General features: G+C 39.3%; 1 protein-coding gene across 22 annotated transcripts in view; it reads right to left on the bottom strand.

Moving 5' to 3' along the window:
- The window catches only part of LOC5567708, a 424,671-nt gene that overhangs the window by 150,108 nt on the left and 253,521 nt on the right, over nucleotides 1-21,042 (bottom strand). For all 22 annotated transcript variants that reach the window (XM_021844068.1, XM_021844074.1, XM_021844070.1 and 19 more), the window contains 2 exons: nucleotides 20,010-20,372; nucleotides 205-408 (listed from right to left, as the gene is read on the bottom strand). In XM_021844068.1, the coding sequence (XP_021699760.1) occupies nucleotides 205-408; nucleotides 20,010-20,372 (567 nt within the window). The remainder of the gene's footprint in view (nucleotides 1-204; nucleotides 409-20,009; nucleotides 20,373-21,042) is intronic.

The raw sequence follows: 21,042 nt of genomic DNA, 5'->3' as shown, positions 1-21,042 counted from the left end.
AAGGTGTGTTAGTTGAGATTCTCAATTATAGACAAACAGACGTAACAGTTAGAAGTGTTTGGCCAACCAAAAATAGGCTCGAATAAGCACCTCTGAGCTATTGACCAACTAAAAACGTCTTAGGTTTAATAATAATGTTACGTCTGTTTGCAGCATTATGTCAGCTATATCAAAAAATATTAAGACAGACAAGTACATACATACCTGTATACCAACGCCATATTCCGTGGAAAGATCATCTCCGTCTCCCTGGATAGCAGATTGTGGTGGTGCAAATGCTTTCTTCGGGACCCGCTGAGCATTGGATGGAACCGGTAGACTGCGGACGAAAAATCCCAAATCCTGCGACGGTGACACGCTTTTGCACTGATTTGCCAGGCTGTCATATCGTCTCGCTTGTTCAAGTGCCTTTTGAGGAATAAATAGAATAATACAGTGAAAAAACATGGATTATTTATCCGGCGTGCAAAAGGTAAAATTCGGGCGATTTATGATGATGCAATGGTGTGTTTCAAAAAATGAATGCAATCTCATGAGGCAAAAGAGTGGATATTTTACAGAGCCCAAGGCAAACATGCCATTAAAATCACTCCGCAGAGATTCAAGCTGGTGTCAGTTAAAGAGATAGACGGAAATTGATGAAAGTTTTCAATTTTCCTTTTCCCACCTTCATACATTTATAATATACCGAGTTCTACACTTTCGTAGTACCGTTCCCGTTCGATGTTCGTGATGTAAGAAAATGGAAGAGTTAGGAAAGGATAGTATTAATCCCTCATGCATTGAAACTTTGGATCTATTGCATTCATGTTGATTTAAGAAACTGCTACAGAGATGCTAAAAAATATACTAAAATGGTTGATGTATGTACTGAAATTCAATGTTTTTAAATAAAGTGAATAGTACTCAGACTGAGTTGGTTGCAAAGCCCAGCTCCAGTAGAGAAGTTAGGCCAAATACAGGACGCTTCAATGCTTACAGGTTCTCATTTTTTACCACTTAATCATATTCCAATCTTGTTGCTCCCTTACGTCGCCTATCAGCTTATTCATTTTCATCATATGCACAAAAAATCTTCTACATACTCCCTTTACTTTTGAGACGCATGACTTGTATACTGCCCATAACTGCATATTTGTAATATTCGACAAAAGTAGGCATTGAGTAAGTTGATCGAAAGTATTTATCATTTGATGACTCTCCATAGTGTTAACTCCAATTTGCCAAAAATGTCGAATGTGACTGTTATGCAGTTATGGGCATTATAGCCATAACAAAATAATATAAATAAGTCACGGTCGATGCCTTCTCGGTATATGTAAATATTTACTGTGGCAGTGACAACAAATGCCAAATTCAATTTAGGTTTTGTTTAAATCTTAATGTTTTAACCTAACCGAACTAAGAAAAAAAGTCTAAGAAACAAACACATTTAAATACATTGAGAAAATACGAAATTCCGGGTAGTTTTATTTAGTTTTATTTATTTATCACCGCTTCTTCTTCTTCTTTTCTGGCGTTACGTCCCCACTGGGACAGAGCCTGCTTCTCAGCTTAGTGTTCTTATGAGCACTTCCACAGTTATTAACTGAGAGCTTACTATGCCAATGACCATTTTTGCATGTGTATATCGTGTGGCAGGTACGAAGATACTCTATGCCCTGGGAAGTCGAGAAAATTTCCAACCCGAAAAGATCCTCGACCGGTGGGATTCGAACCCACAACCCTCAGCTTGGTCTTGCTGAATAACTGCGCGTTTACCGCTACGGCTATCTGGGCCCCATCACCGCCTTGAATTCAAAAAAATATGCTGCATTTAAAGACTATATCTTATTCTAAGTTTCTTATTCTATTTTTGAAAACAAACTTTGAAACATTGAAGTCGAACACAACACTCATAATATTGAATACACGAAAACATTTATCTAGAGAATTATGAAATCCGTATGAATTCCTGTGGCATCTAACAAAAAGCAGGTAAAGTTCATGTAGTTGACAAAACTGAGCATACAGGGATACATTTTTAAACAGCGACGAACAATTGACATTTCCTACAATCAGATCGAAAACAAGCCGCCTATGTAGTTTTGTACGTCTGGTAGAGAGCGTTTCCAGAGTGATGAGATTGCACCGGCTTCTGTAATCCGACAGAACAGTTGGATTTGCCCAATAGCCTGGGACACGGTTATATGAAAAATTTAGATTCTCGCTCCAGTCCACATTTTAGATTGCAATTAAGTCCCAAAACAACTGTACAAAAAATTCAGCTCGATCGGTGAAACTATATTTTAGCGCCAGCCGTTCAAAGTTTGAATGGAATTTACTATGGGAAAACTCACTTTTGCAAAGAAAAATCGCCAGAGGTCGCCCATTGTCCTCTATAAAAATTCTGAACAGAAATCTCGATACGATGAACAACATTGCCGAGGACCGCAAAGCAATCCGATGATTGTGAAAAAAGTTATTAAGCATAGACTATTCGGAAATTTTGCCCGATTTTGTTGTTATTGTTATTCCTTTACGTGTTAACCAACGACGCCTTGCCAATAGGTTTTCATTGAATAACTTTTTTCCCAAGTGTCGAATTGTTTCGCGTTCTTCGGCAATAATCTTCATCGTAAAAATATCTACCGAGGTCTGTGTTCAGAATTTTTATAGAGGTCAATGGACGACCTCTGGCGATTTTTCTTTGCAAAAGTAAGTTTTCCCATAGTAAATGCCATACAAACTTTGAACGGCTGGCGCTAAATTATAGTTTCTCCGATCGAGCTGAAATTTTGCAAAGTTGTTACGGGACCTAAATGCAAGCCTAAAAGTGGACTGGAGCGACCAAATCAGTGGCCCGAGGACGCTACATTGGGGCACGCCAGAAGTAATAGCGAAGTTTCGATATTTTGCTCCGTTTACTTTGACGAACGCCTTACGGTTTGTCAGATATGAATGGAGCCAATCAGTAATCCAGCGCGGAAATCCCAGATGGAAAGCTTTGGAGAAATCGAAATAGATGGCATCAACTTGTTGTCTGTTCTCGTGAGCCGTCGATACGAAATCAGTGAACAACATCAGATTGGAAGTGGTTGATCGCTTTTCAACAAAACCGTGTTGCGAGTCTGAAATTAACGGTTGAGCAGCTGCATACAAAGCGTTATATAGTTGCGCTTTCAAAGACTTTAGCCACGCAGCACAGAATGGAAACGCCGCGGTAGTTCTGGAAGTTTCTGACTGACGTTGTTCTGGAGTTTGGAACCAGATTTGATAATCGGACTTATTGAAGCTTCTTTCCACAGCTGCGGAAAAGTGTCGCCACGGAGTGATCTGTTGACAATAATGCATAGAGGCAATTGCAGAGATGGGGAACATTCCTTTAGGAATACTGGAGAAAGATTGTCGGTTCCTGGTTCTTTGGAGATATCAAGTTCATTCAAGGCTGATGTCTGATGATCGTATTGAGATACTTCTAACAGTGGGAAGTTTATATGAAACACATGAGGTTGTTGGCCTGAGGTTGTCGGGAATGAACGGTAGCGAGATAACCAGAAGCAATCTATACATACATGTCAGCTAATGTTTCACGACAGCAGTGTTGATAGACTCACACTCAAATCTCAATCAATACGCTCTCCCGTGAGAGCAAACTCATTAGAAATCTGCTTCGCAAATCTCACGCTTGAGATTTTGATGCAAAATTAACTCAATCAACTCAAACCGTAAGAAATGATTCAATCGCAAAACCCGGCAAAAACTCGTGATACCCGAATGTTGTTGTTTACGTTAGAAAGGATAGCTATAACTTTAACAGACTAACAAGAAATTATTGCCATGTGTGAGTAAACTGTGGAACTACGAGACAATGAGTAAAAAAGGTGAGTCAACTCATCCATGATTTGTTGACTGCTGAGTTGCGTGATTGACAACTCACGCATGAAAAATCTCAAGCGTGAGTTGCGAGAAATTGAGTTTTTCCCAACACTGCAGGAGAGTTAGCGGAACAATCATTGCGTTTGGCATTCTTTATACCGATTTCCTGTTGAACGGATATTGTCATAATTAACAACCGTTCTTGTCCGAAAATAAAGTCTACGAGATTTAAGGAGGACAATCCGTAAGTTCTGTAACTCAGAAGTCCACCAAGGGTACATAAGACGTCCACGCGGTACATTTTCGCTGAGAATATCATTCAGAGTATCATAGAATGTACATACCGTCTCACCTGTTGTCTTACCTTTAAACAGCGTAGTCCAATCGATGGAGGATATGGCAGTGTTGAGATCTGCAAGGTTGCAGTGACGAAAACCGTAGTCATCTGTTTAATTCGAATCCATAACGTACTGCTTGTGATAATATTCTGCTTTCTGTTTCTTTTTTTTTAATTAAATTATTAACAGTGGTTCTCAAGAATTTATTAAAAGCTCTCATGAAAATGAGATGCTACAAAAATTATTCAAAGAATTACTTCTGAATGTCTGTTAAGTGCAGCATTTTATCCTTCGACAAGTTCTCTCCACGGGAAATGCAACCCCGCTTACCTTGGTTACGATGAAGCGTTAGGGAGAATGAGCTGTGAACTGCCCATAAATGCATGTCAGTCCCATGTTTGCTGGATTTCCTATTCACATGGGACAGTTATGCATTGATGGGCAGTGAACTACTAACTTAATGAAATCCAGCGCATTCACAATAAGATAATGATTATTCATAATCATATCATATAACATCACTCTCGTATACTCTACTTGGTATAAACGACCATACATAAGATTTTAGGAATTATCAGTGACTAAAAAAAAGAAGTTAATGATTTTTCACATGATTTGAACCAGGTGAATCCTTTTATAATTCTGACATCGGAGTCGAAATAACCCCTTCAATGTTTTCCCTCAAAAAAGATACAGGGGGTTGTCAAAATAACTGAGACAGGCAAAAATTGGGCCATCTTTGGAATGCTGTAACTTTGACAAAAATTGACCGATTTCAATTCTTTAAGAAGTAATGGACGGATCAATTAATCTAGTTTTGAGGTGCATCCACGGAGATGAACTATGACCAGCGGATACCGGTGATAATCCACATTTACGAAAGCATGTCTTATGAAGTAAAATTATGACGTGTTTTTAGCAAAGATCTCGGTTAAAAAATCAAAATTTTACTGCACCTAAAGATAGAAGATCAAATTCTGAAGCGATTGGTGCGCCAAGTATTAAGATCGATCCAGAAAAAAACAAGATATGGCCATTTCCCCGGAATCGGTGCCGGTAGTGAATCCGAATTGGGATCAAACAATTTATTCACTCAAAATATGTCGCGCAATATTGTTTTCTCTCTAGCTTATCATAAAACATCCTATTATAAGTTGAAAATGAGTCTTGTACAGATTTGGCCACTCCTGGCGCCGCCAAGTGCTCCGGGGAAACCTTGCATAGAGGACATTTCGATTTTGACACCAATACATATCGTGCGACGGTTGATTCTTCATGTCTCGTGCTGAATAGGGCTATTGTATACCTTAAGTGGATATTTGACTACAGTGGGCACTTTTGGGACCACCGGAATTTCCCGGAGGAACCTGTCATTAAGGACATTTCTGTTTTTATACCAAATCATATCATGCGACGGCTCTTTCTTCATGCCTTGTCGTAAATAAAGTAACTGTAGACTTAAAGTGGGAATTTAATTAAAGTGGCCACTTTTGGGACCAACGGGGCCCAGATAGCCGTAGCGGTAAACGCGCAGCTATTCAGCAAGACCAAGCTGAGGGTCGTGGGTTCGAATCCCACCGGTCGAGGATCTTTTCGGGTTGGAAATTTTCTCGACTTCCCAGGGCATAGAGTATCTTCGTACCTGCCACACGATATACGCATGCAAAAATGGTCATTGGCATAGTAAGCTCTCAGATAATAACTGTGGAAGTGCTCATAAGCTGAGAAGCAGGCTCTGTCCCAGTGGGGACGTAATGCCAGAAAGAAGAAGAAGAAGGGTGTCCTCTAGGAATTCTGTGATTGGGGACAATTAAAATCTTAATGAATTGGAATCGGTCAATTTTTGTCAAAGTTACAGCATTCCAAAGTTGGCCCAATTTTTGCCTGTCCCAGTTATTTTGACAACCCCCTGTATGTGGATACATTCCTGAAATTTTCTGGTTGAAAATGAAAATCGTATTGAATTTAAAAAATTAAACTCTTAACTCTTTAAAATTAAACTTAACACTTCAGTAGTTGCTTTGTTTTATTTTGCACAACCTCGCTTCTCATACACAGGATCAGCGCGGTGCTTCTGGCGGTGGTCAACCGTACGACGATCGGAAGATTAATGTTGTTTATACCATATTTGTGATATTCTCTACATTTGAGAATCAATCGTGTTACACGTCTATATTCGATTTTGTAACTAGAATTCGCCTTGAGCTCGTCAATGGTCCAAGATTTCCTGCACACACTCTACTTTTTAAATAGCTCCATTAAATTGAGTCAGATGGAGACAGGATGCCCAAATTGTAAACAAATCTGGCATAATTTACGATCTTGTCCTAAAATCCATTGGTAGCCAAGTGTGTAGCTTGTAATTACTGAGCAAACCAATGTACAATGCTACGATGAACAGAAGATCCTCATCTATCTCCCTGTGGCGAAAGTTTTTTATTAATCTGCTTAAAAACAACGAGTCACTCACTCGGTTACCAATAGCTTTAAGGTCAAGGTATATCCTTTCTATTTAACACAAGATGTCTATGAATGCCGCCAGATGGTGCATGTTGACCACGATATTTTAAAAGCTGCGAAGAAAGAGTTAAAAAAACTGCAAGACTATTTACAATTTAAATCGTAACTTTTTTGACACGTTGTTTCGATGTTAAATTAACCACGGTTTGAATTGTGCTGAATTGACGTTTTCTTACCAAGTGGATCGGTAAAAAAAGGTTAATTTATTCAATGTTTACATACATGCCTTCCTTGGTTAGAGTCCGCCGCTACAAAGCAAAGTCATACCGAAGGTGTCTGGGTTCGATTCCCGGTCAGTCCAGGATCTTGTCGTAATGGAAATTTTCTTGACTTCCCTGGGTATAGAGTACCATCGTACCTGCCACACGATATATGAATGAGAAAATGACAACTTAGGCAAAGAAAGCTCACAGTGAATAACTGTGGAAGTGCTCTTAGAACACTACGCTGAGTAACCGGCTCTGTCCCAGTGAGAACGTTAATGTCAAGAAGAAGAAGAAAACCAACATAAAAGATGGCACACCCTCTGCATTTACCAAAACCAATAGAGCGGAGCACTGCACAGCCACCCACGATTTGTACAGTCGTTTATGCTATGCTTTACTTGGCCAATAATCACATTAATTTTTATTTACAAAAAATAAAGCTCAACTACTGATAACCAGGTGCCAACGTTTAATTATTGCCAAGATCATGAGTTAAAGTGTTTAAAAAGCCATACCGCACCAGCAGAACCGGAGGCTTCAACCGCATTTGCTTCCATTCGTTTAATTAGCATCAAAGATGAAAATTACTCTCCCGACGACAGAAGCATAAGTGCACCTAGGTTGATAGCTTTTGAAAGAGGTTTTTAATTAAGCCGGACTTCCACGATACGAAGGAAGTTGAAAATGAAAAAAAGGAGAGAGATTTCTTACATGGCTCGCTGAATAGAAGATATTAAATTATGTTCAGCTACACATTCCTTAAATATAGCATGTGATAATTCATAATACATAATAATGATTTAGGTCGTTGTATCGCAACGTTTTATAATATTTGTTCGAACAAAAAAGACTCAAAAAACCTTACTTAAACAATTAAAAAAAAATCAGAGTGATTACAAAGTAATTCCAACGGCAGAATTTAAATGATGAGTGCTCTTCAGGATATTTCTCAACTCAATACCCTGATAGCCCTGCATGTATTTCCTTTCTAGAAATCCATCTACGATTGATTTGGTCTTAAACGACTCTAGTCATCTTTATAGCCAACTTATAACTCATGCTGATTTTGATTCTGATCATGTCCCTGTTACATTTCAAATATCCCATGAAACGATTCTCAATCCTATCAGCTCCACTGTCAGTTATTTTCGAGCCAACTGGAATATATATGAAAAATATAATGACTCTAATCTTGATGTTAACATTGCTTTACAAACAAAACTTGATATTGACAATGCTCTTGAAACTTTAACAAATTCCATTGTTGAAGCTAGGAGCATTGCAATTCCAAAATGTTATATTAAAATTTGAATCCGTGATTTTACTTAGACGATGATCTTAAACTCTTGATCCGTCTTAAAAACGTGAGGAGAAGGCAATTTCAACGCATTCGCGATCCATGCTGAAAATTATATGGCAGGATACACAGAGAGGAATTAAAAAACGATTTTCACAATTAGGAAACAAAAATTTTGAAAACAATTTTTTTCAATTGAACCCTGGCTCTAAGCCCTTTTGGAAATTACATAAAATTTTGAAAAAAAAAACTCAAAAGCTAATACCGGGATTGAAAAAAGAAAACAAACTATTACTAACTAATTGCAAAAAAAACTCAAAAACTTGATTTGCAGTTTGGAAGCGCGCAAAATTTTAATTTAGGGCTTACTAGTCCAATAGAAAATCAATTTACTCAGGACTTCGAAAATATTCTCAATCAAGAAAACGTTTTCGAAAATTCCTGGGAGTCTGATTTGGAAGGAATGTGATTTATTATTAAGAAAAATCAATTTCTACATCCTCATTAAGAAACTTTCAGAAAGTAGCTTATCATTCTTAATCATTTTGAACAGTTCGACATTCGACCACTCATCAACTTTTACGTGTAACAAATTTGATCCGTTCCAACAAATCTGAAGGCTATTCTACTGGTCTTGCTCTTCTAGACATAGCAAAAGCATTTGACAGTGTTTGGCATGAAGCCTTGATTGTAAAATTAAAACAACAATAGTCTAAAGTTATCTGTCAAATCGTACATTTCAGGTTAATTATCAGAACTCCTCGTCTGAAAGACTTCCTGTAAAAGCTGGTGTTCCCCAATACAACATTTTGGGACCAATATTATACCTTTTTTACATCTGACTTGCCTGAGTTACCTCAGGGATGTCAAAAATCCTTGTTTGCGGATGACACAGGTCTCCCCGCCAAAGGACGAAGTCTGCGTGTCATCTGAAATCGATTGCAAAAAAGTTTGAATATTTTTCTTCATACTTGCAGAAATGGAAAATTTCTCCTAATGCTTCCAAAACTCAACTAATAATATTCCCACATAAACCATCAAGTAGACATGTTGTCACATTGAGAGGGGCTCTAATAAATTGATCAGATGAAGTTGAGTATCTTGGGCTCATGCTTGATAAAAATTTAGCTTTAAAAAATCACATTGACGGCATTCAAGCCAAATGTAATAAATAGGTAAAATGTCTCTATCGCCTAATTAATAGAAAATCAAAACTTTGTCTTAAGAACAAGCTTTTGATATTCAAACAAATTTTCAGGCCAGCCATGTTGTATGCTGAACCTAGCTAGCTCTTGTTATACCAAGAAGAAAGTTCTGCAGAGAATTCAAAATAAAATTTTGAAAATGATTCTGACACTTCCTCCCTGGTATAGTACCAATGAGTTACATAGAATATCCAATGTTAAAACATTGGAACAAATGTCAAATAATTAATAATTCCAGGCAAAAATCGTTACAATCTTCTATTGCCACGATAAATGCGTTACATGTTTAGGTTAAGATAGGTTAAGTAACGCTTTCATGTTTTTTTTTCACAACTCAGCTGTAAAAAATCTGAACTGCTACGGCAAATGAAATGTAATATATTGTTAACAAAATGTTAATAAAATCTTAAATTTGTGTTATCAAATTAGGATGATAGTGTTGTCTAATAACACAGAGCACCTAGATATAAGGAATGAATGTAATGTTTGGAATGATAGGGGAGCCTGGTTCAATTCGGACCCTATTCTAATTCGGACCATCAAGCGTTTCTTTATACTGGCGCTAATGTAAATATCATGTGTACCGTTTTTCTACCTACCGTGTGGCTTGGATCTAACCCAATATATTTGACGCTTTTCAGTTAATTCGTTTGATTTTTATAGAAGTTTGTTGTTTTGAAGTGCTCTAGTGTACTATCGGTTAGCATTATTTCCAAGTGTCTGTAACAGACATCATGTATACGTGCTTGATATCAAGAGCTTGAGATCAGTTTGCCATGAGCGCACAAAAAAAATCGCGCGCTTGAGCACGTGCTATGGTGAGGCACATTTTTTTAGATCTCATGTATCAATGTACTAGCTCAAACGATCACATCTGCACTGGCTCATGCGCCGTCTCATGAGAAAATCTCAATGTGAAAGGGCATTTGAGCCTCGCAGGCGAAGGTTCCAGAAGCAAGGAAATGGGATTAAACTATGGATCAAACTGCCCGTAGGCAGTTTCAAAGGACTGACGTGGTTCAACGCGGTTGAGATTCTAGATTTTGAATTGGAAAACTTGGGCTGGCCACCGAAGAAGCATAGGCATAGACCGAAGTCGTATGCTTCCGTGGGGTTATTGTACTAGGCAAACATAACTGCATAAAAGTACTCCTAGTAAGCGCATGTGACGAGCCTCACGAGATGTCTCATGAGACTCGCTCACTAAGATATATTTTGTACGTATCCGCATCTCGTGTCTCACATAATCTGTGAGCTGCGATATGAAATATCGCATGGCACACTAGCTCATTTAGGTATACATGAGAAACACGACACTCTGGTCTGTAATCGATAATGATTCTCCGATCTTTACTTATGTGTTATTTATTAATCGAATCCCTCAGGCTTAAGCATTCATCTGACCTTATGGTTTTGATAAGTTTATTTACTGTTTGTGCTCAAATAGTTCGAAAATCCTAAAATGTGTATTGGTCCAATCTGGGCCTTTTGATATGGTTCAATACGGACCTCTTGATTTTTAACGATCTCTCAGACTGTTCCAAGAGCTCCATCTCATGAAAGTCTTCTCGACTTGGTAGAAAATCACAGAAGTTGCAAAATTGATCAATGGTGCCATTGTTTCTGTTGCGGTCAAGAAAAGTCTTCGATGAAATCTAAGGATTACGGTAGACCACCAAAACAAAATAAAGGATATATAAATCAGCTACTTGAAAAGCATCGCCATCAACACTAGAGCCTATTTTGGATATATCTTTCCAAAATACTTTTACAATACGATACAAAAAAACGGTTACGAGTGCTGAGCACAGTTTAGTCAATTTTTAGTTTACCTGATATTATGTGTTTTTTACTCGATAGAATGCGCAGTCCCTTTAAGATGATTATAGAACAAAGAAAAACCTCAAATTTTCAAGAGCACTAGTCTAGAGAGCCAAACAGCGCTCTGAGCTGTAAATTTGATCTATTTATCATCACTAGCATGCAACCAATTGATCAACTTTTCAACAATAATGATTGTCTGGTTTTCAACATCTGTGAACTTGAAACTTTGATGTTTTGCTTCATTTTATAATTACCTTTATATTGCGTACTTTGACCCGAAAATGAAAGTCGATATTTGTCCAATTTGAAGTATCAAGACAAGATGCTGTATCTTTCAATTTCCCATACAAGTTAACCTTTTCAACTCTCGAAATTATCTCGATATCTCCCATACACTATGGTCCATTTTAAAACGAGTTAAGGGCAGTTGACTGTAGTTAATTTTGAATAAGTTTTTTTTTTATAAAAACCCATGTTTTTAAGTGAAATAAACATTTTATTTGAGCTAATTCTGACTCGAAATGAAATGAAATTTTCCACGCATTGAGTTTATTTTTTTTATGCTGGGAATACAGAAGAAGTTCAATAAACTTTGATTCACAACTAATCCGTGTTATATTCCATAACTATCATTACAAAAAACGATAAAATGAAAGGTGGTCCAAATTAGAACATGGGGGGTCCTAATTATAACAGGGTTGGTCCAATTCGGACCTTTTGGAGAATTTCGTTCAAACGTGTCTAGTCATGTCCTGGTATGAGATATCATAAAATACTCTGGAAGAAAAGTGTGCGCGCTGAATCAGGCTCTCACAAAAACATAAAATTTTTCATGTAGTTCATCGTGCTGAAAAGTTATGACCAAAAACCTGTTACTAGGTTCGAATTAGACCATGATCCGTTATTAATAGAGAAATAAAAATAAAATAAAATAAAAGGTACCAGAGTGATCAATGCCATATATTGCCAAACACAAACTGAGAAGTTCTAGAAGATAGGAATTTTGAAAATAAAAATCGTTCAGTATCTTAAGAAACCCTTAATAAGGAAACAATTACAATGATCGATTTCTCTTCACCGTCTTCTTTTTAGCTTATTACTAAGCCAAGCGATTGTTTTCGACCACCATTTTTGATCCAGTCGAATCACTGTTTCTTCACAGTTCTTCGTTATGCTACATCGTAAAATTTTAAAGGTCAAAAAAAACATCAAAGTTAGTAACCAAGTCATCTGAATATATTCATTGGAGTGTTTAGATGAAACAATACGTTTCCATTTTGGTTGTCTATTATGGCCGAATGGATTCGAAGCCATAAATTATCCTATATACAGTCAGTGAAAAAAGTTAGTAATTAAATGCTATTTTTCCATACAATATGACCAGGTTTGATAATCTGTATCTTAGCATCTAGTAGTCCGAATAAGCTAAAATTAGTTATTCGGTCAAAGAGTTTCAGAGGGTTGTTCATAGTAATCTAGATGATCAATCGATCGATTTAATTAAAAAAGGGAAGTTGTTAAAGGTTAGTGTGTATTGTAAGTTTTTGTGACCTCTGAAAGCAAACAACTTTATTTACCAAACTAACCGAACTTACCAACCATAACCTACCGTTTTTTTTCAATTAAATTATAAAATCTCTCTTACTTCTGTCTTTGAACAATACTTTGAAACTTTTTGATTTTGGATCCTTTTGGATTAAGATTTAATTACCCGAGCAACACACATGTTATAATTGAGTGTTATCAACTTATATATGACTAGTTTTGGTCATATGTCAGTTGATAATACACAATTATAACATGTGTGTTGCTGGGGTAGCTCAGTATACATAAATCTTTAGGTCATTTGTAAACCGTTATCCAAATTTCAGCTTATTCGAACTACCAGAAGCTAAGATACAGGTCTCCAAACTTGGGCATTTGGTATGGAAAAATAGCATTTAATTACTAACTTTTTTCACTGACTGTATATAGGATAATTTATGGCTTCGAATCCATTCGGCCATAATAGATAACCAAAATGGAAACGTATTGTTTCATCTAAACACTCCAATGAATATATTCAGATGACTCTTTGTTTTGTCAACTTCAACCTAATACAATTTTCAAGACTAAACAAACACTTTCGCCATAATTATTAATAATTGAAACAAACACGGCGCTTGATTTCGAGTTGCCGATAATAGGACAACAGATTAAACCAACATTAGTCGCACTGACATACAAAGTTCGATGTATTGTGAAAACTTTCTATATAAGTTCCCACATTAGCAGATGTGAATTGCAGATACAAAATTTGTCGTCATATGTCGGAGATAATGACAAGAGAATCGTGTTTGTATATACTGCCGAGAATACGTAAATTCCCTTGCTTTATATGATTCCCAAACGACAGCAGTCAATAGTAAGCTTAATGATAAGTTTTCTTTTGTTAAGATTTTCAATGGACTCTTTCTCTCAATAATAGTCAAATAGGTTTCCCTAGCTTGAATGACTTAGGTTCAACCGCAGAGCATAAAAAACTGAAGAGGGATTGGTTGGAGCAAAAGCTGTCGCATGGAATTTTTCGGTTGAATATTTTCCTAAACACAAATCTACCTCCACCCACGATCTGAGAATGTGGTGGAACATATTGCTTTGTTAAGATATAAAATAAAGAAAACGAAATAGATAAAGTCAAACAATCAAAAAGGAAACCTTTCACAAAATATACAATCCTATCAACTTTCCACAATATGCTCTTATTCTCTGTGAAACCCAGAGGTTGGAAGATTAATTTTCTTTGTGTATCTAGTAGATTTACAAACCCTGTTTCTCTTGCCTTTCTACATTCTACACAGCCGAGTGCTCGGCAACCAAAACTCAAGCTGGTATGTTAATAAAACTTCAAATTTGTTTACAACAACACCACTTTTTCTGAAATTTCAAAAACTTCAATCACAGCCATGTTTTATGTCTCGAGTATGTAATTTTATGAAGAATATGATACATAAAGGAACAACGGTAGCCTCAGTTGAGCCAAGAAAAGAATACTTAGGTGAATAACGAAATGGTTCACCTATAAAGTAAAACTAATACTGATTGAAAGATTATTAACAGCTTTCATACTGATTGACATGTTTACAGTTACGATAAACATAAATAAAGAACCAAGAATCAAAAGTGTGTGAGCAAAAGTAAACATTTACAGAGGTAATCTGAAGCACACACCACAAGTTTATGCAAGGCTTTCATAGGACAACGAAATAACGAACATTGTTCCATAATAGCAGAACAAGTGCCGGAAACTTTTTCCAACCATAATGGCAAGCAAGCACCAGGGACCAATGGTGAAACAATCATTGGTGTCATAAAGCATCCTTCCATAGCGTCCGGTGATTATATAGAGGCCCCATTTGTCAGGCAAAATAGAAGCATGTGCGGATGGACACAGCCATTATAATTCTCCTATTCAATGTTCCTTCAATAATAGGTTCAACCATGGTGAAGGCTCTTATGATAAGGATAGCATGGTAGGACCCAGAAATAAAATTAATAATAGGAGCCTGTCTTAACAAGAATGGTTGGTCATGAATGAAGCTTTTGAGCAGTACAATTAATTCTCAAACTGCCTTATCACAATTGAAATTCTGATAACTTTTAAAAATTTGATCGCAATTTAATTAAGGGAATTTTTTATAATATTAAAATCATAAAAAACGGAAAGTCACAAATGGCTGTAATTGAACTAAGCAATCCTGTCAAAATAAAAAAAAAGTTTCTTAGCTACTCAGTAAATGTAGTTCAATAGGAGAAAATTAACTATTTTGAATGGAAAAAGGAAGCCCGGTCGTCACGCTGTTGACTACCACCAAAAGCATCACGATAAGGGATTTTTTACAAGTGTTTTGCAAAATACAACAGCACGACTACTGAACTGTTGAAAGCGTATCAAACATTTCCTTTTTGGCTGATAAAACAGTGAGACAAAATTAACATTACAATGTATGTTATGTGTCTCCAATTTGCTGGAACTTATAAGGAAATGTATAAAAATTGTTGAACACAAATTACTCCCGCATATTTCAACTTTATCCAGCTATGTCACAAATAGAGCTGACGGATTCGCGCGTTTTCGTTGCCGGAGAATTTTTTTCCCCCTGTTTTGGAGCGTCTTGCTGGGTAGTGCTTTGTGAAGCCCAAGCAGGACAGTTCGGTTTTGCGTCGTCCGATTGATTTAGCTGACGGATTCGCGCGTTTTCGTTGCCGGAGAATTTTTTCCCCCTGTTTTGGAGCGTCTTGCTGGGTAGTGCTTTGTGAAGCCCAAGCAGGACAGTTCGGTTTTGCGTCGTCCGATTGATTTAGCTGACGGATTCGCGCGTTTTCGTTGCCGGAGAATTTTTTTCCCCCTGTTTTGGAGCGTCTTGCTGGGTAGTGCTTCGAGAAGCCCAAGCAGGACAGTTCGGTTTTGCGTCGTCCGATTGATTTAGCTGACGGATTCGCGCGTTTTCGTTGCCGGAGAATTTTTTCCCCCTGTTTTGGAGCGTCTTGCTGGGTAGTGCTTCGAGAAGCCCAAGCAGGACAGTTCGGTTTTGCGTCGTCCGATTGATTTAGCTGACGGATTCGCGCGTTTTCGTTGCCGGAGAATTTTTTCCCCCTGTTTTGGAGCGTCTTGCTGGGTAGTGCTTCGAGAAGCCCAAGCAGGACAGTTCGGTTTTGCGTCGTCCGATTGATTTAGCTGACGGATTCGCGCGTTTTCGTTGCCGGAGAATTTTTTTCCCCCTGTTTTGGAGCGTCTTGCTGGGTAGTGCTTTGTGAAGCCCAAGCAGGACAGTTCGGTTTTGCGTCGTCCGATTGATTTAGCTGACGGATTCGCGCGTTTTCGTTGCCGGAGAATTTTTTTCCCCCTGTTTTGGAGCGTCTTGCTGGGTAGTGCTTCGAGAAGCCCAAGCAGGACAGTTCGGTTTTGCGTCGTCCGATTGATTTAGCTGACGGATTCGCGCGTTTTCGTTGCCGGAGAATTTTTTCCCCCTGTTTTGGAGCGTCTTGCTGGGTAGTGCTTCGAGAAGCCCAAGCAGGACAGTTCGGTTTTGCGTCGTCCGATTGATTTAGCTGACGGATTCGCGCGTTTTCGTTGCCGGAGAATTTTTTTCCCCCTGTTTTGGAGCGTCTTGCTGGGTAGTGCTTTGTGAAGCCCAAGCAGGACAGTTCGGTTTTGCGTCGTCCGATTGATTTAGCTGACGGATTCGCGCGTTTTCGTTGCCGGAGAATTTTTTCCCCCTGTTTTGGAGCGTCTTGCTGGGTAGTGCTTTGTGAAGCCCAAGCAGGACAGTTCGGTTTTGCGTCGTCCGATTGATTTAGCTGACGGATTCGCGCGTTTTCGTTGCCGGAGAATTTTTTCCCCCTGTTTTGGAGCGTCTTGCTGGGTAGTGCTTCGAGAAGCCCAAGCAGGACAGTTCGGTTTTGCGTCGTCCGATTGATTTAGCTGACGGATTCGCGCGTTTTCGTTGCCGGAGAATTTTTTTCCCCCTGTTTTGGAGCGTCTTGCTGGGTAGTGCTTTGTGAAGCCCAAGCAGGACAGTTCGGTTTTGCGTCGTCCGATTGATTTAGCTGACGGATTCGCGCGTTTTCGTTGCCGGAGAATTTTTTCCCCCTGTTTTGGAGCGTCTTGCTGGGTAGTGCTTCGAGAAGCCCAAGCAGGACAGTTCGGTTTTGCGTCGTCCGATTGATTTAGCTGACGGATTCGCGCGTTTTCGTTGCCGGAGAATTTTTTCCCCCTGTTTTGGAGCGTCTTGCTGGGTAGTGCTTCGAGAAGCCCAAGCAGGACAGTTCGGTTTTGCGTCGTCCGATTGATTTAGCTGACGGATTCGCGCGTTTTCGTTGCCGGAGAATTTTTTTCCCCCTGTTTTGGAGCGTCTTGCTGGGTAGTGCTTTGTGAAGCCCAAGCAGGACAGTTCGGTTTTGCGTCGTCCGATTGATTTAGCTGACGGATTCGCGCGTTTTCGTTGCCGGAGAATTTTTTCCCCCTGTTTTGGAGCGTCTTGCTGGGTAGTGCTTCGAGAAGCCCAAGCAGGACAGTTCGGTTTTGCGTCGTCCGATTGATTTAGCTGACGGATTCGCGCGTTTTCGTTGCCGGAGAATTTTTTCCCCCTGTTTTGGAGCGTCTTGCTGGGTAGTGCTTCGAGAAGCCCAAGCAGAACAGTTCGGTTTTGCGTCGTCCGATTGATTTAGCTGACGGATTCGCGCGTTTTCGTTGCCGGAGAATTTTTTTCCCCCTGTTTTGGAGCGTCTTGCTGGGTAGTGCTTTGTGAAGCCCAAGCAGGACAGTTCGGTTTTGCGTCGTCCGATTGATTTAGCTGACGGATTCGCGCGTTTTCGTTGCCGGAGAATTTTTTCCCCCTGTTTTGGAGCGTCTTGCTGGGTAGTGCTTCGAGAAGCCCAAGCAGGACAGTTCGGTTTTGCGTCGTCCGATTGATTTAGCTGACGGATTCGCGCGTTTTCGTTGCCGGAGAATTTTTTCCCCCTGTTTTGGAGCGTCTTGCTGGGTAGTGCTTCGAGAAGCCCAAGCAGGACAGTTCGGTTTTGCGTCGTCCGATTGATTTAGCTGACGGATTCGCGCGTTTTCGTTGCCGGAGAATTTTTTTTCCCCCTGTTTTGGAGCGTCTTGCTGGGTAGTGCTTTGTGAAGCCCAAGCAGGACAGTTCGGTTTTGCGTCGTCCGATTGATTTAGCTGACGGATTCGCGCGTTTTCGTTGCCGGAGAATTTTTTTCCCCCTGTTTTGGAGCGTCTTGCTGGGTAGTGCTTTGTGAAGCCCAAGCAGGACAGTTCGGTTTTGCGTCGTCCGATTGATTTAGCTGACGGATTCGCGCGTTTTCGTTGCCGGAGAATTTTTTTCCCCCTGTTTTGGAGCGTCTTGCTGGGTAGTGCTTTGTGAAGCCCAAGCAGGACAGTTCGGTTTTGCGTCGTCCGATTGATTTAGCTGACGGATTCGCGCGTTTTCGTTGCCGGAGAATTTTTTCCCCCTGTTTTGGAGCGTCTTGCTGGGTAGTGCTTCGAGAAGCCCAAGCAGGACGGTTCGGTTTTGCGTCGTCCGATAGAGTTTGTTGACGGTTTCGCGCGTGTTTTCGTCGCCGGAGATTTTTTTTTTTTTCCCTTTGTTTTGGAGCGTCTTGCTGGGTACGTATTTGGGAAGGCCCAAGCAAGACGGTTTGTTTTCGGGACGCCAAGAAGTTTTGCTGTCAGTGTCAGTTTTGTGTTCAGTCGAGAATGGATGGCCAACTGGTGAGTTCGTTTCATGCTTATGATAACACATATTTTCTTGAAAGCGTGACTTTTATGTAATATTGAAACAAACTTTGTATGGTTTGTCACTATGGGTGTCGGCATTATGCTTTTTTCTTATACAATTTGGATATACATATATTTTTCTCTTTTTGACATTATTAAAAATTATCCTTTGAATTGTTCGACATTGTGAATGTTGACGTATTTTCTAAAACTTCTACCATATCGAGACAAAATGCACAGTAATACTCATATGTAATTTTCAAACAAACTATGTATGGTTCGTCACTACAAGTGTCGGCATTATTCCTGTTTCATATAAGTTAAAATATATACATGTAATTTTCAGTTTTCGTCATTGATAGAAACGTCTTTTGAATTGTTCGACATTATAGATGTTGACGTAATTTTTCCAAAAACTTCTCGAGACAAAAGTACAAAACTAGCTTTAGATACAAGTCGTATATTTCCCCCTTATCCATGGATCGCATCACCGACCAGAGGTGACTCCCAGATCTTTTCCTTCCTCACTAATAAACACCCTTCCCGTGGTGATTGTGGAGATGCAGAGGTATTCTCGGTCTCTAGAAGCAACAATCATTACACCCTAACATTCCTTCCCCATCCCAACTGACTGTAAGGACTTGGCCGGCGCCGTTATTGATCAATAATATTAGATCTGCTAAAATTGCACTTCGAGAGTAAGCGGAAACTCCCATCCCTTATTCATTTGGATCGTAGTGCAATTCTTACCAGTTCCGATCAATCACGGAGTAGCAACCATTGACATGTACAGTCGGTTTATGCTATGCTATGCTATGCTATGCAAAACACCCCTTTCTTTTTACCTTTATTTTTGTAATAAAAAAAAACTTTGAATGGTTGGACACTACAAGTGTAGACTTCCGAAAGGTTCACTTTATTCAACAAACTTTGGATGGTTCGTCACTGTAAGTGTCGGCATAAGAATAGGAGTGTTAGGAATGTTTCATTTAGGTATTTGTTCAACAAACTTTGAATGGTTCGTCACCCCAAGTGTCGGCATAATCATGTTTATATCTCACAAATAATTATTTATCATGGTCTAATTGCTTATCAAAGTGAATCCTGTGACCCAACGATCCTCCCCATTAACAAACATCCCTCCCAGTAACCTTTGTGGAGATGCAGAGGCAAACACGGTCTCCAAATAGCAAAGGTTACACACTAACATTCCTTCCCTCAATCCCACCTGACTGCAAGGACGTGGCCGGCGCCGTTATTGACCCTGTATAAATAGAGGCACTGAATTATGCACACTGAAGAAGATTATGGCCAATCCCAGTCAAACTTCTAGTTGATTCTTTGTGCATTTTCACTGACTTCGGTCAATCACGGAATAGCAACCATTGATATGTGTAGTCAGTCTAAGCTAAGCTAAGCTTTATCCAGCTATGTCACAAATATGGCCGTGCAAAGTGCATTGTAACAAGAAAAAGTACATCTATAGATACTCACTTTGGCTGCTATTGCCTCGGCACCTTGCAGAACCGCTTCCGATACGATGTTGCACAGGTCATTGTAGATTTCCTCGAGTTCCTGCATCAGCTGGGGTAGAGTTTCGCAGTGGTACGCCTCCAGCATGGCATTTGTTGCGTGCAGTTGCTGTACGTATGCATTGTGGGAGTCGATATACTGCGTCAGAGTGAGCTGCGTTGGATTCTGACGGTGAGCAATGAAACACTGCTTGTAATCGATTCGGCACTTTGATAATTTTTCTTCAGTCTTCGAAATGATTGTATCAAATGATTCCCTATGGGTGAATACTTTCCTACTTTGGACCTTCCGGTAGAATGAACGTTCCAACAGTGGTCGAGAAACCTGCAAGAGATAAAAAGTGATGAAAAATTATTATTCAGGGGCCCAGATAGCCGTAGCGTTAAACGCGCCACTCAGCAAGACCAAGCTGATGGTCGTGGATTCGGATTTGAAATTTTTCCAACTAAACTAAACTAATACAAAATCTGGCCAATTGGCAAAAAAGCTCTCATTTGATGGCTTTAAATAATAATAAAAATAACTTTAAGCCTAGAAATAGGCTCTGTTCCCCAGGTGGGACGTAACGTCAGAAAAAAGAGAGAAAAGTATTATTTCTTGCAGTTTGCACAACACAGCATTTTTTATGAACATATACACTATATTCTTCTTCTTTGTGGCATTACGTCCCAACTGGGACAAAGCCTGCTTCTCAGATAAGTGTTCTTATGAGCACTTCCACAGTTATTAACTGAGAGCTTTCTTTGTCGATTGACCATTTTTGCATGTGTATATCGTGTGGCAGGTACGAAGATACTCTATGCCCTGGGAATCGAGAAAATTTCCTTTACGAAAAGATCCTCGACCAGCGGGATTCGAACCCACGACCCTCAGCATGGTCATGCTGAATAGCTGTGCGTTTACCGCTACGGCTATCTGGGCCCCTATATACACTATATTATAAGCTTTAATTTCAGAACTCTGATATTACAGTCAACTCTCCCTAACACAATAC

Source organism: Aedes aegypti, chromosome 2 (assembly GCF_002204515.2).
Source record: "Aedes aegypti strain LVP_AGWG chromosome 2, AaegL5.0 Primary Assembly, whole genome shotgun sequence".
NCBI lineage: Eukaryota > Metazoa > Arthropoda > Insecta > Diptera > Culicidae > Aedes > Aedes aegypti.
This window is presented reverse-complemented; position numbering and strand designations above follow the sequence as displayed.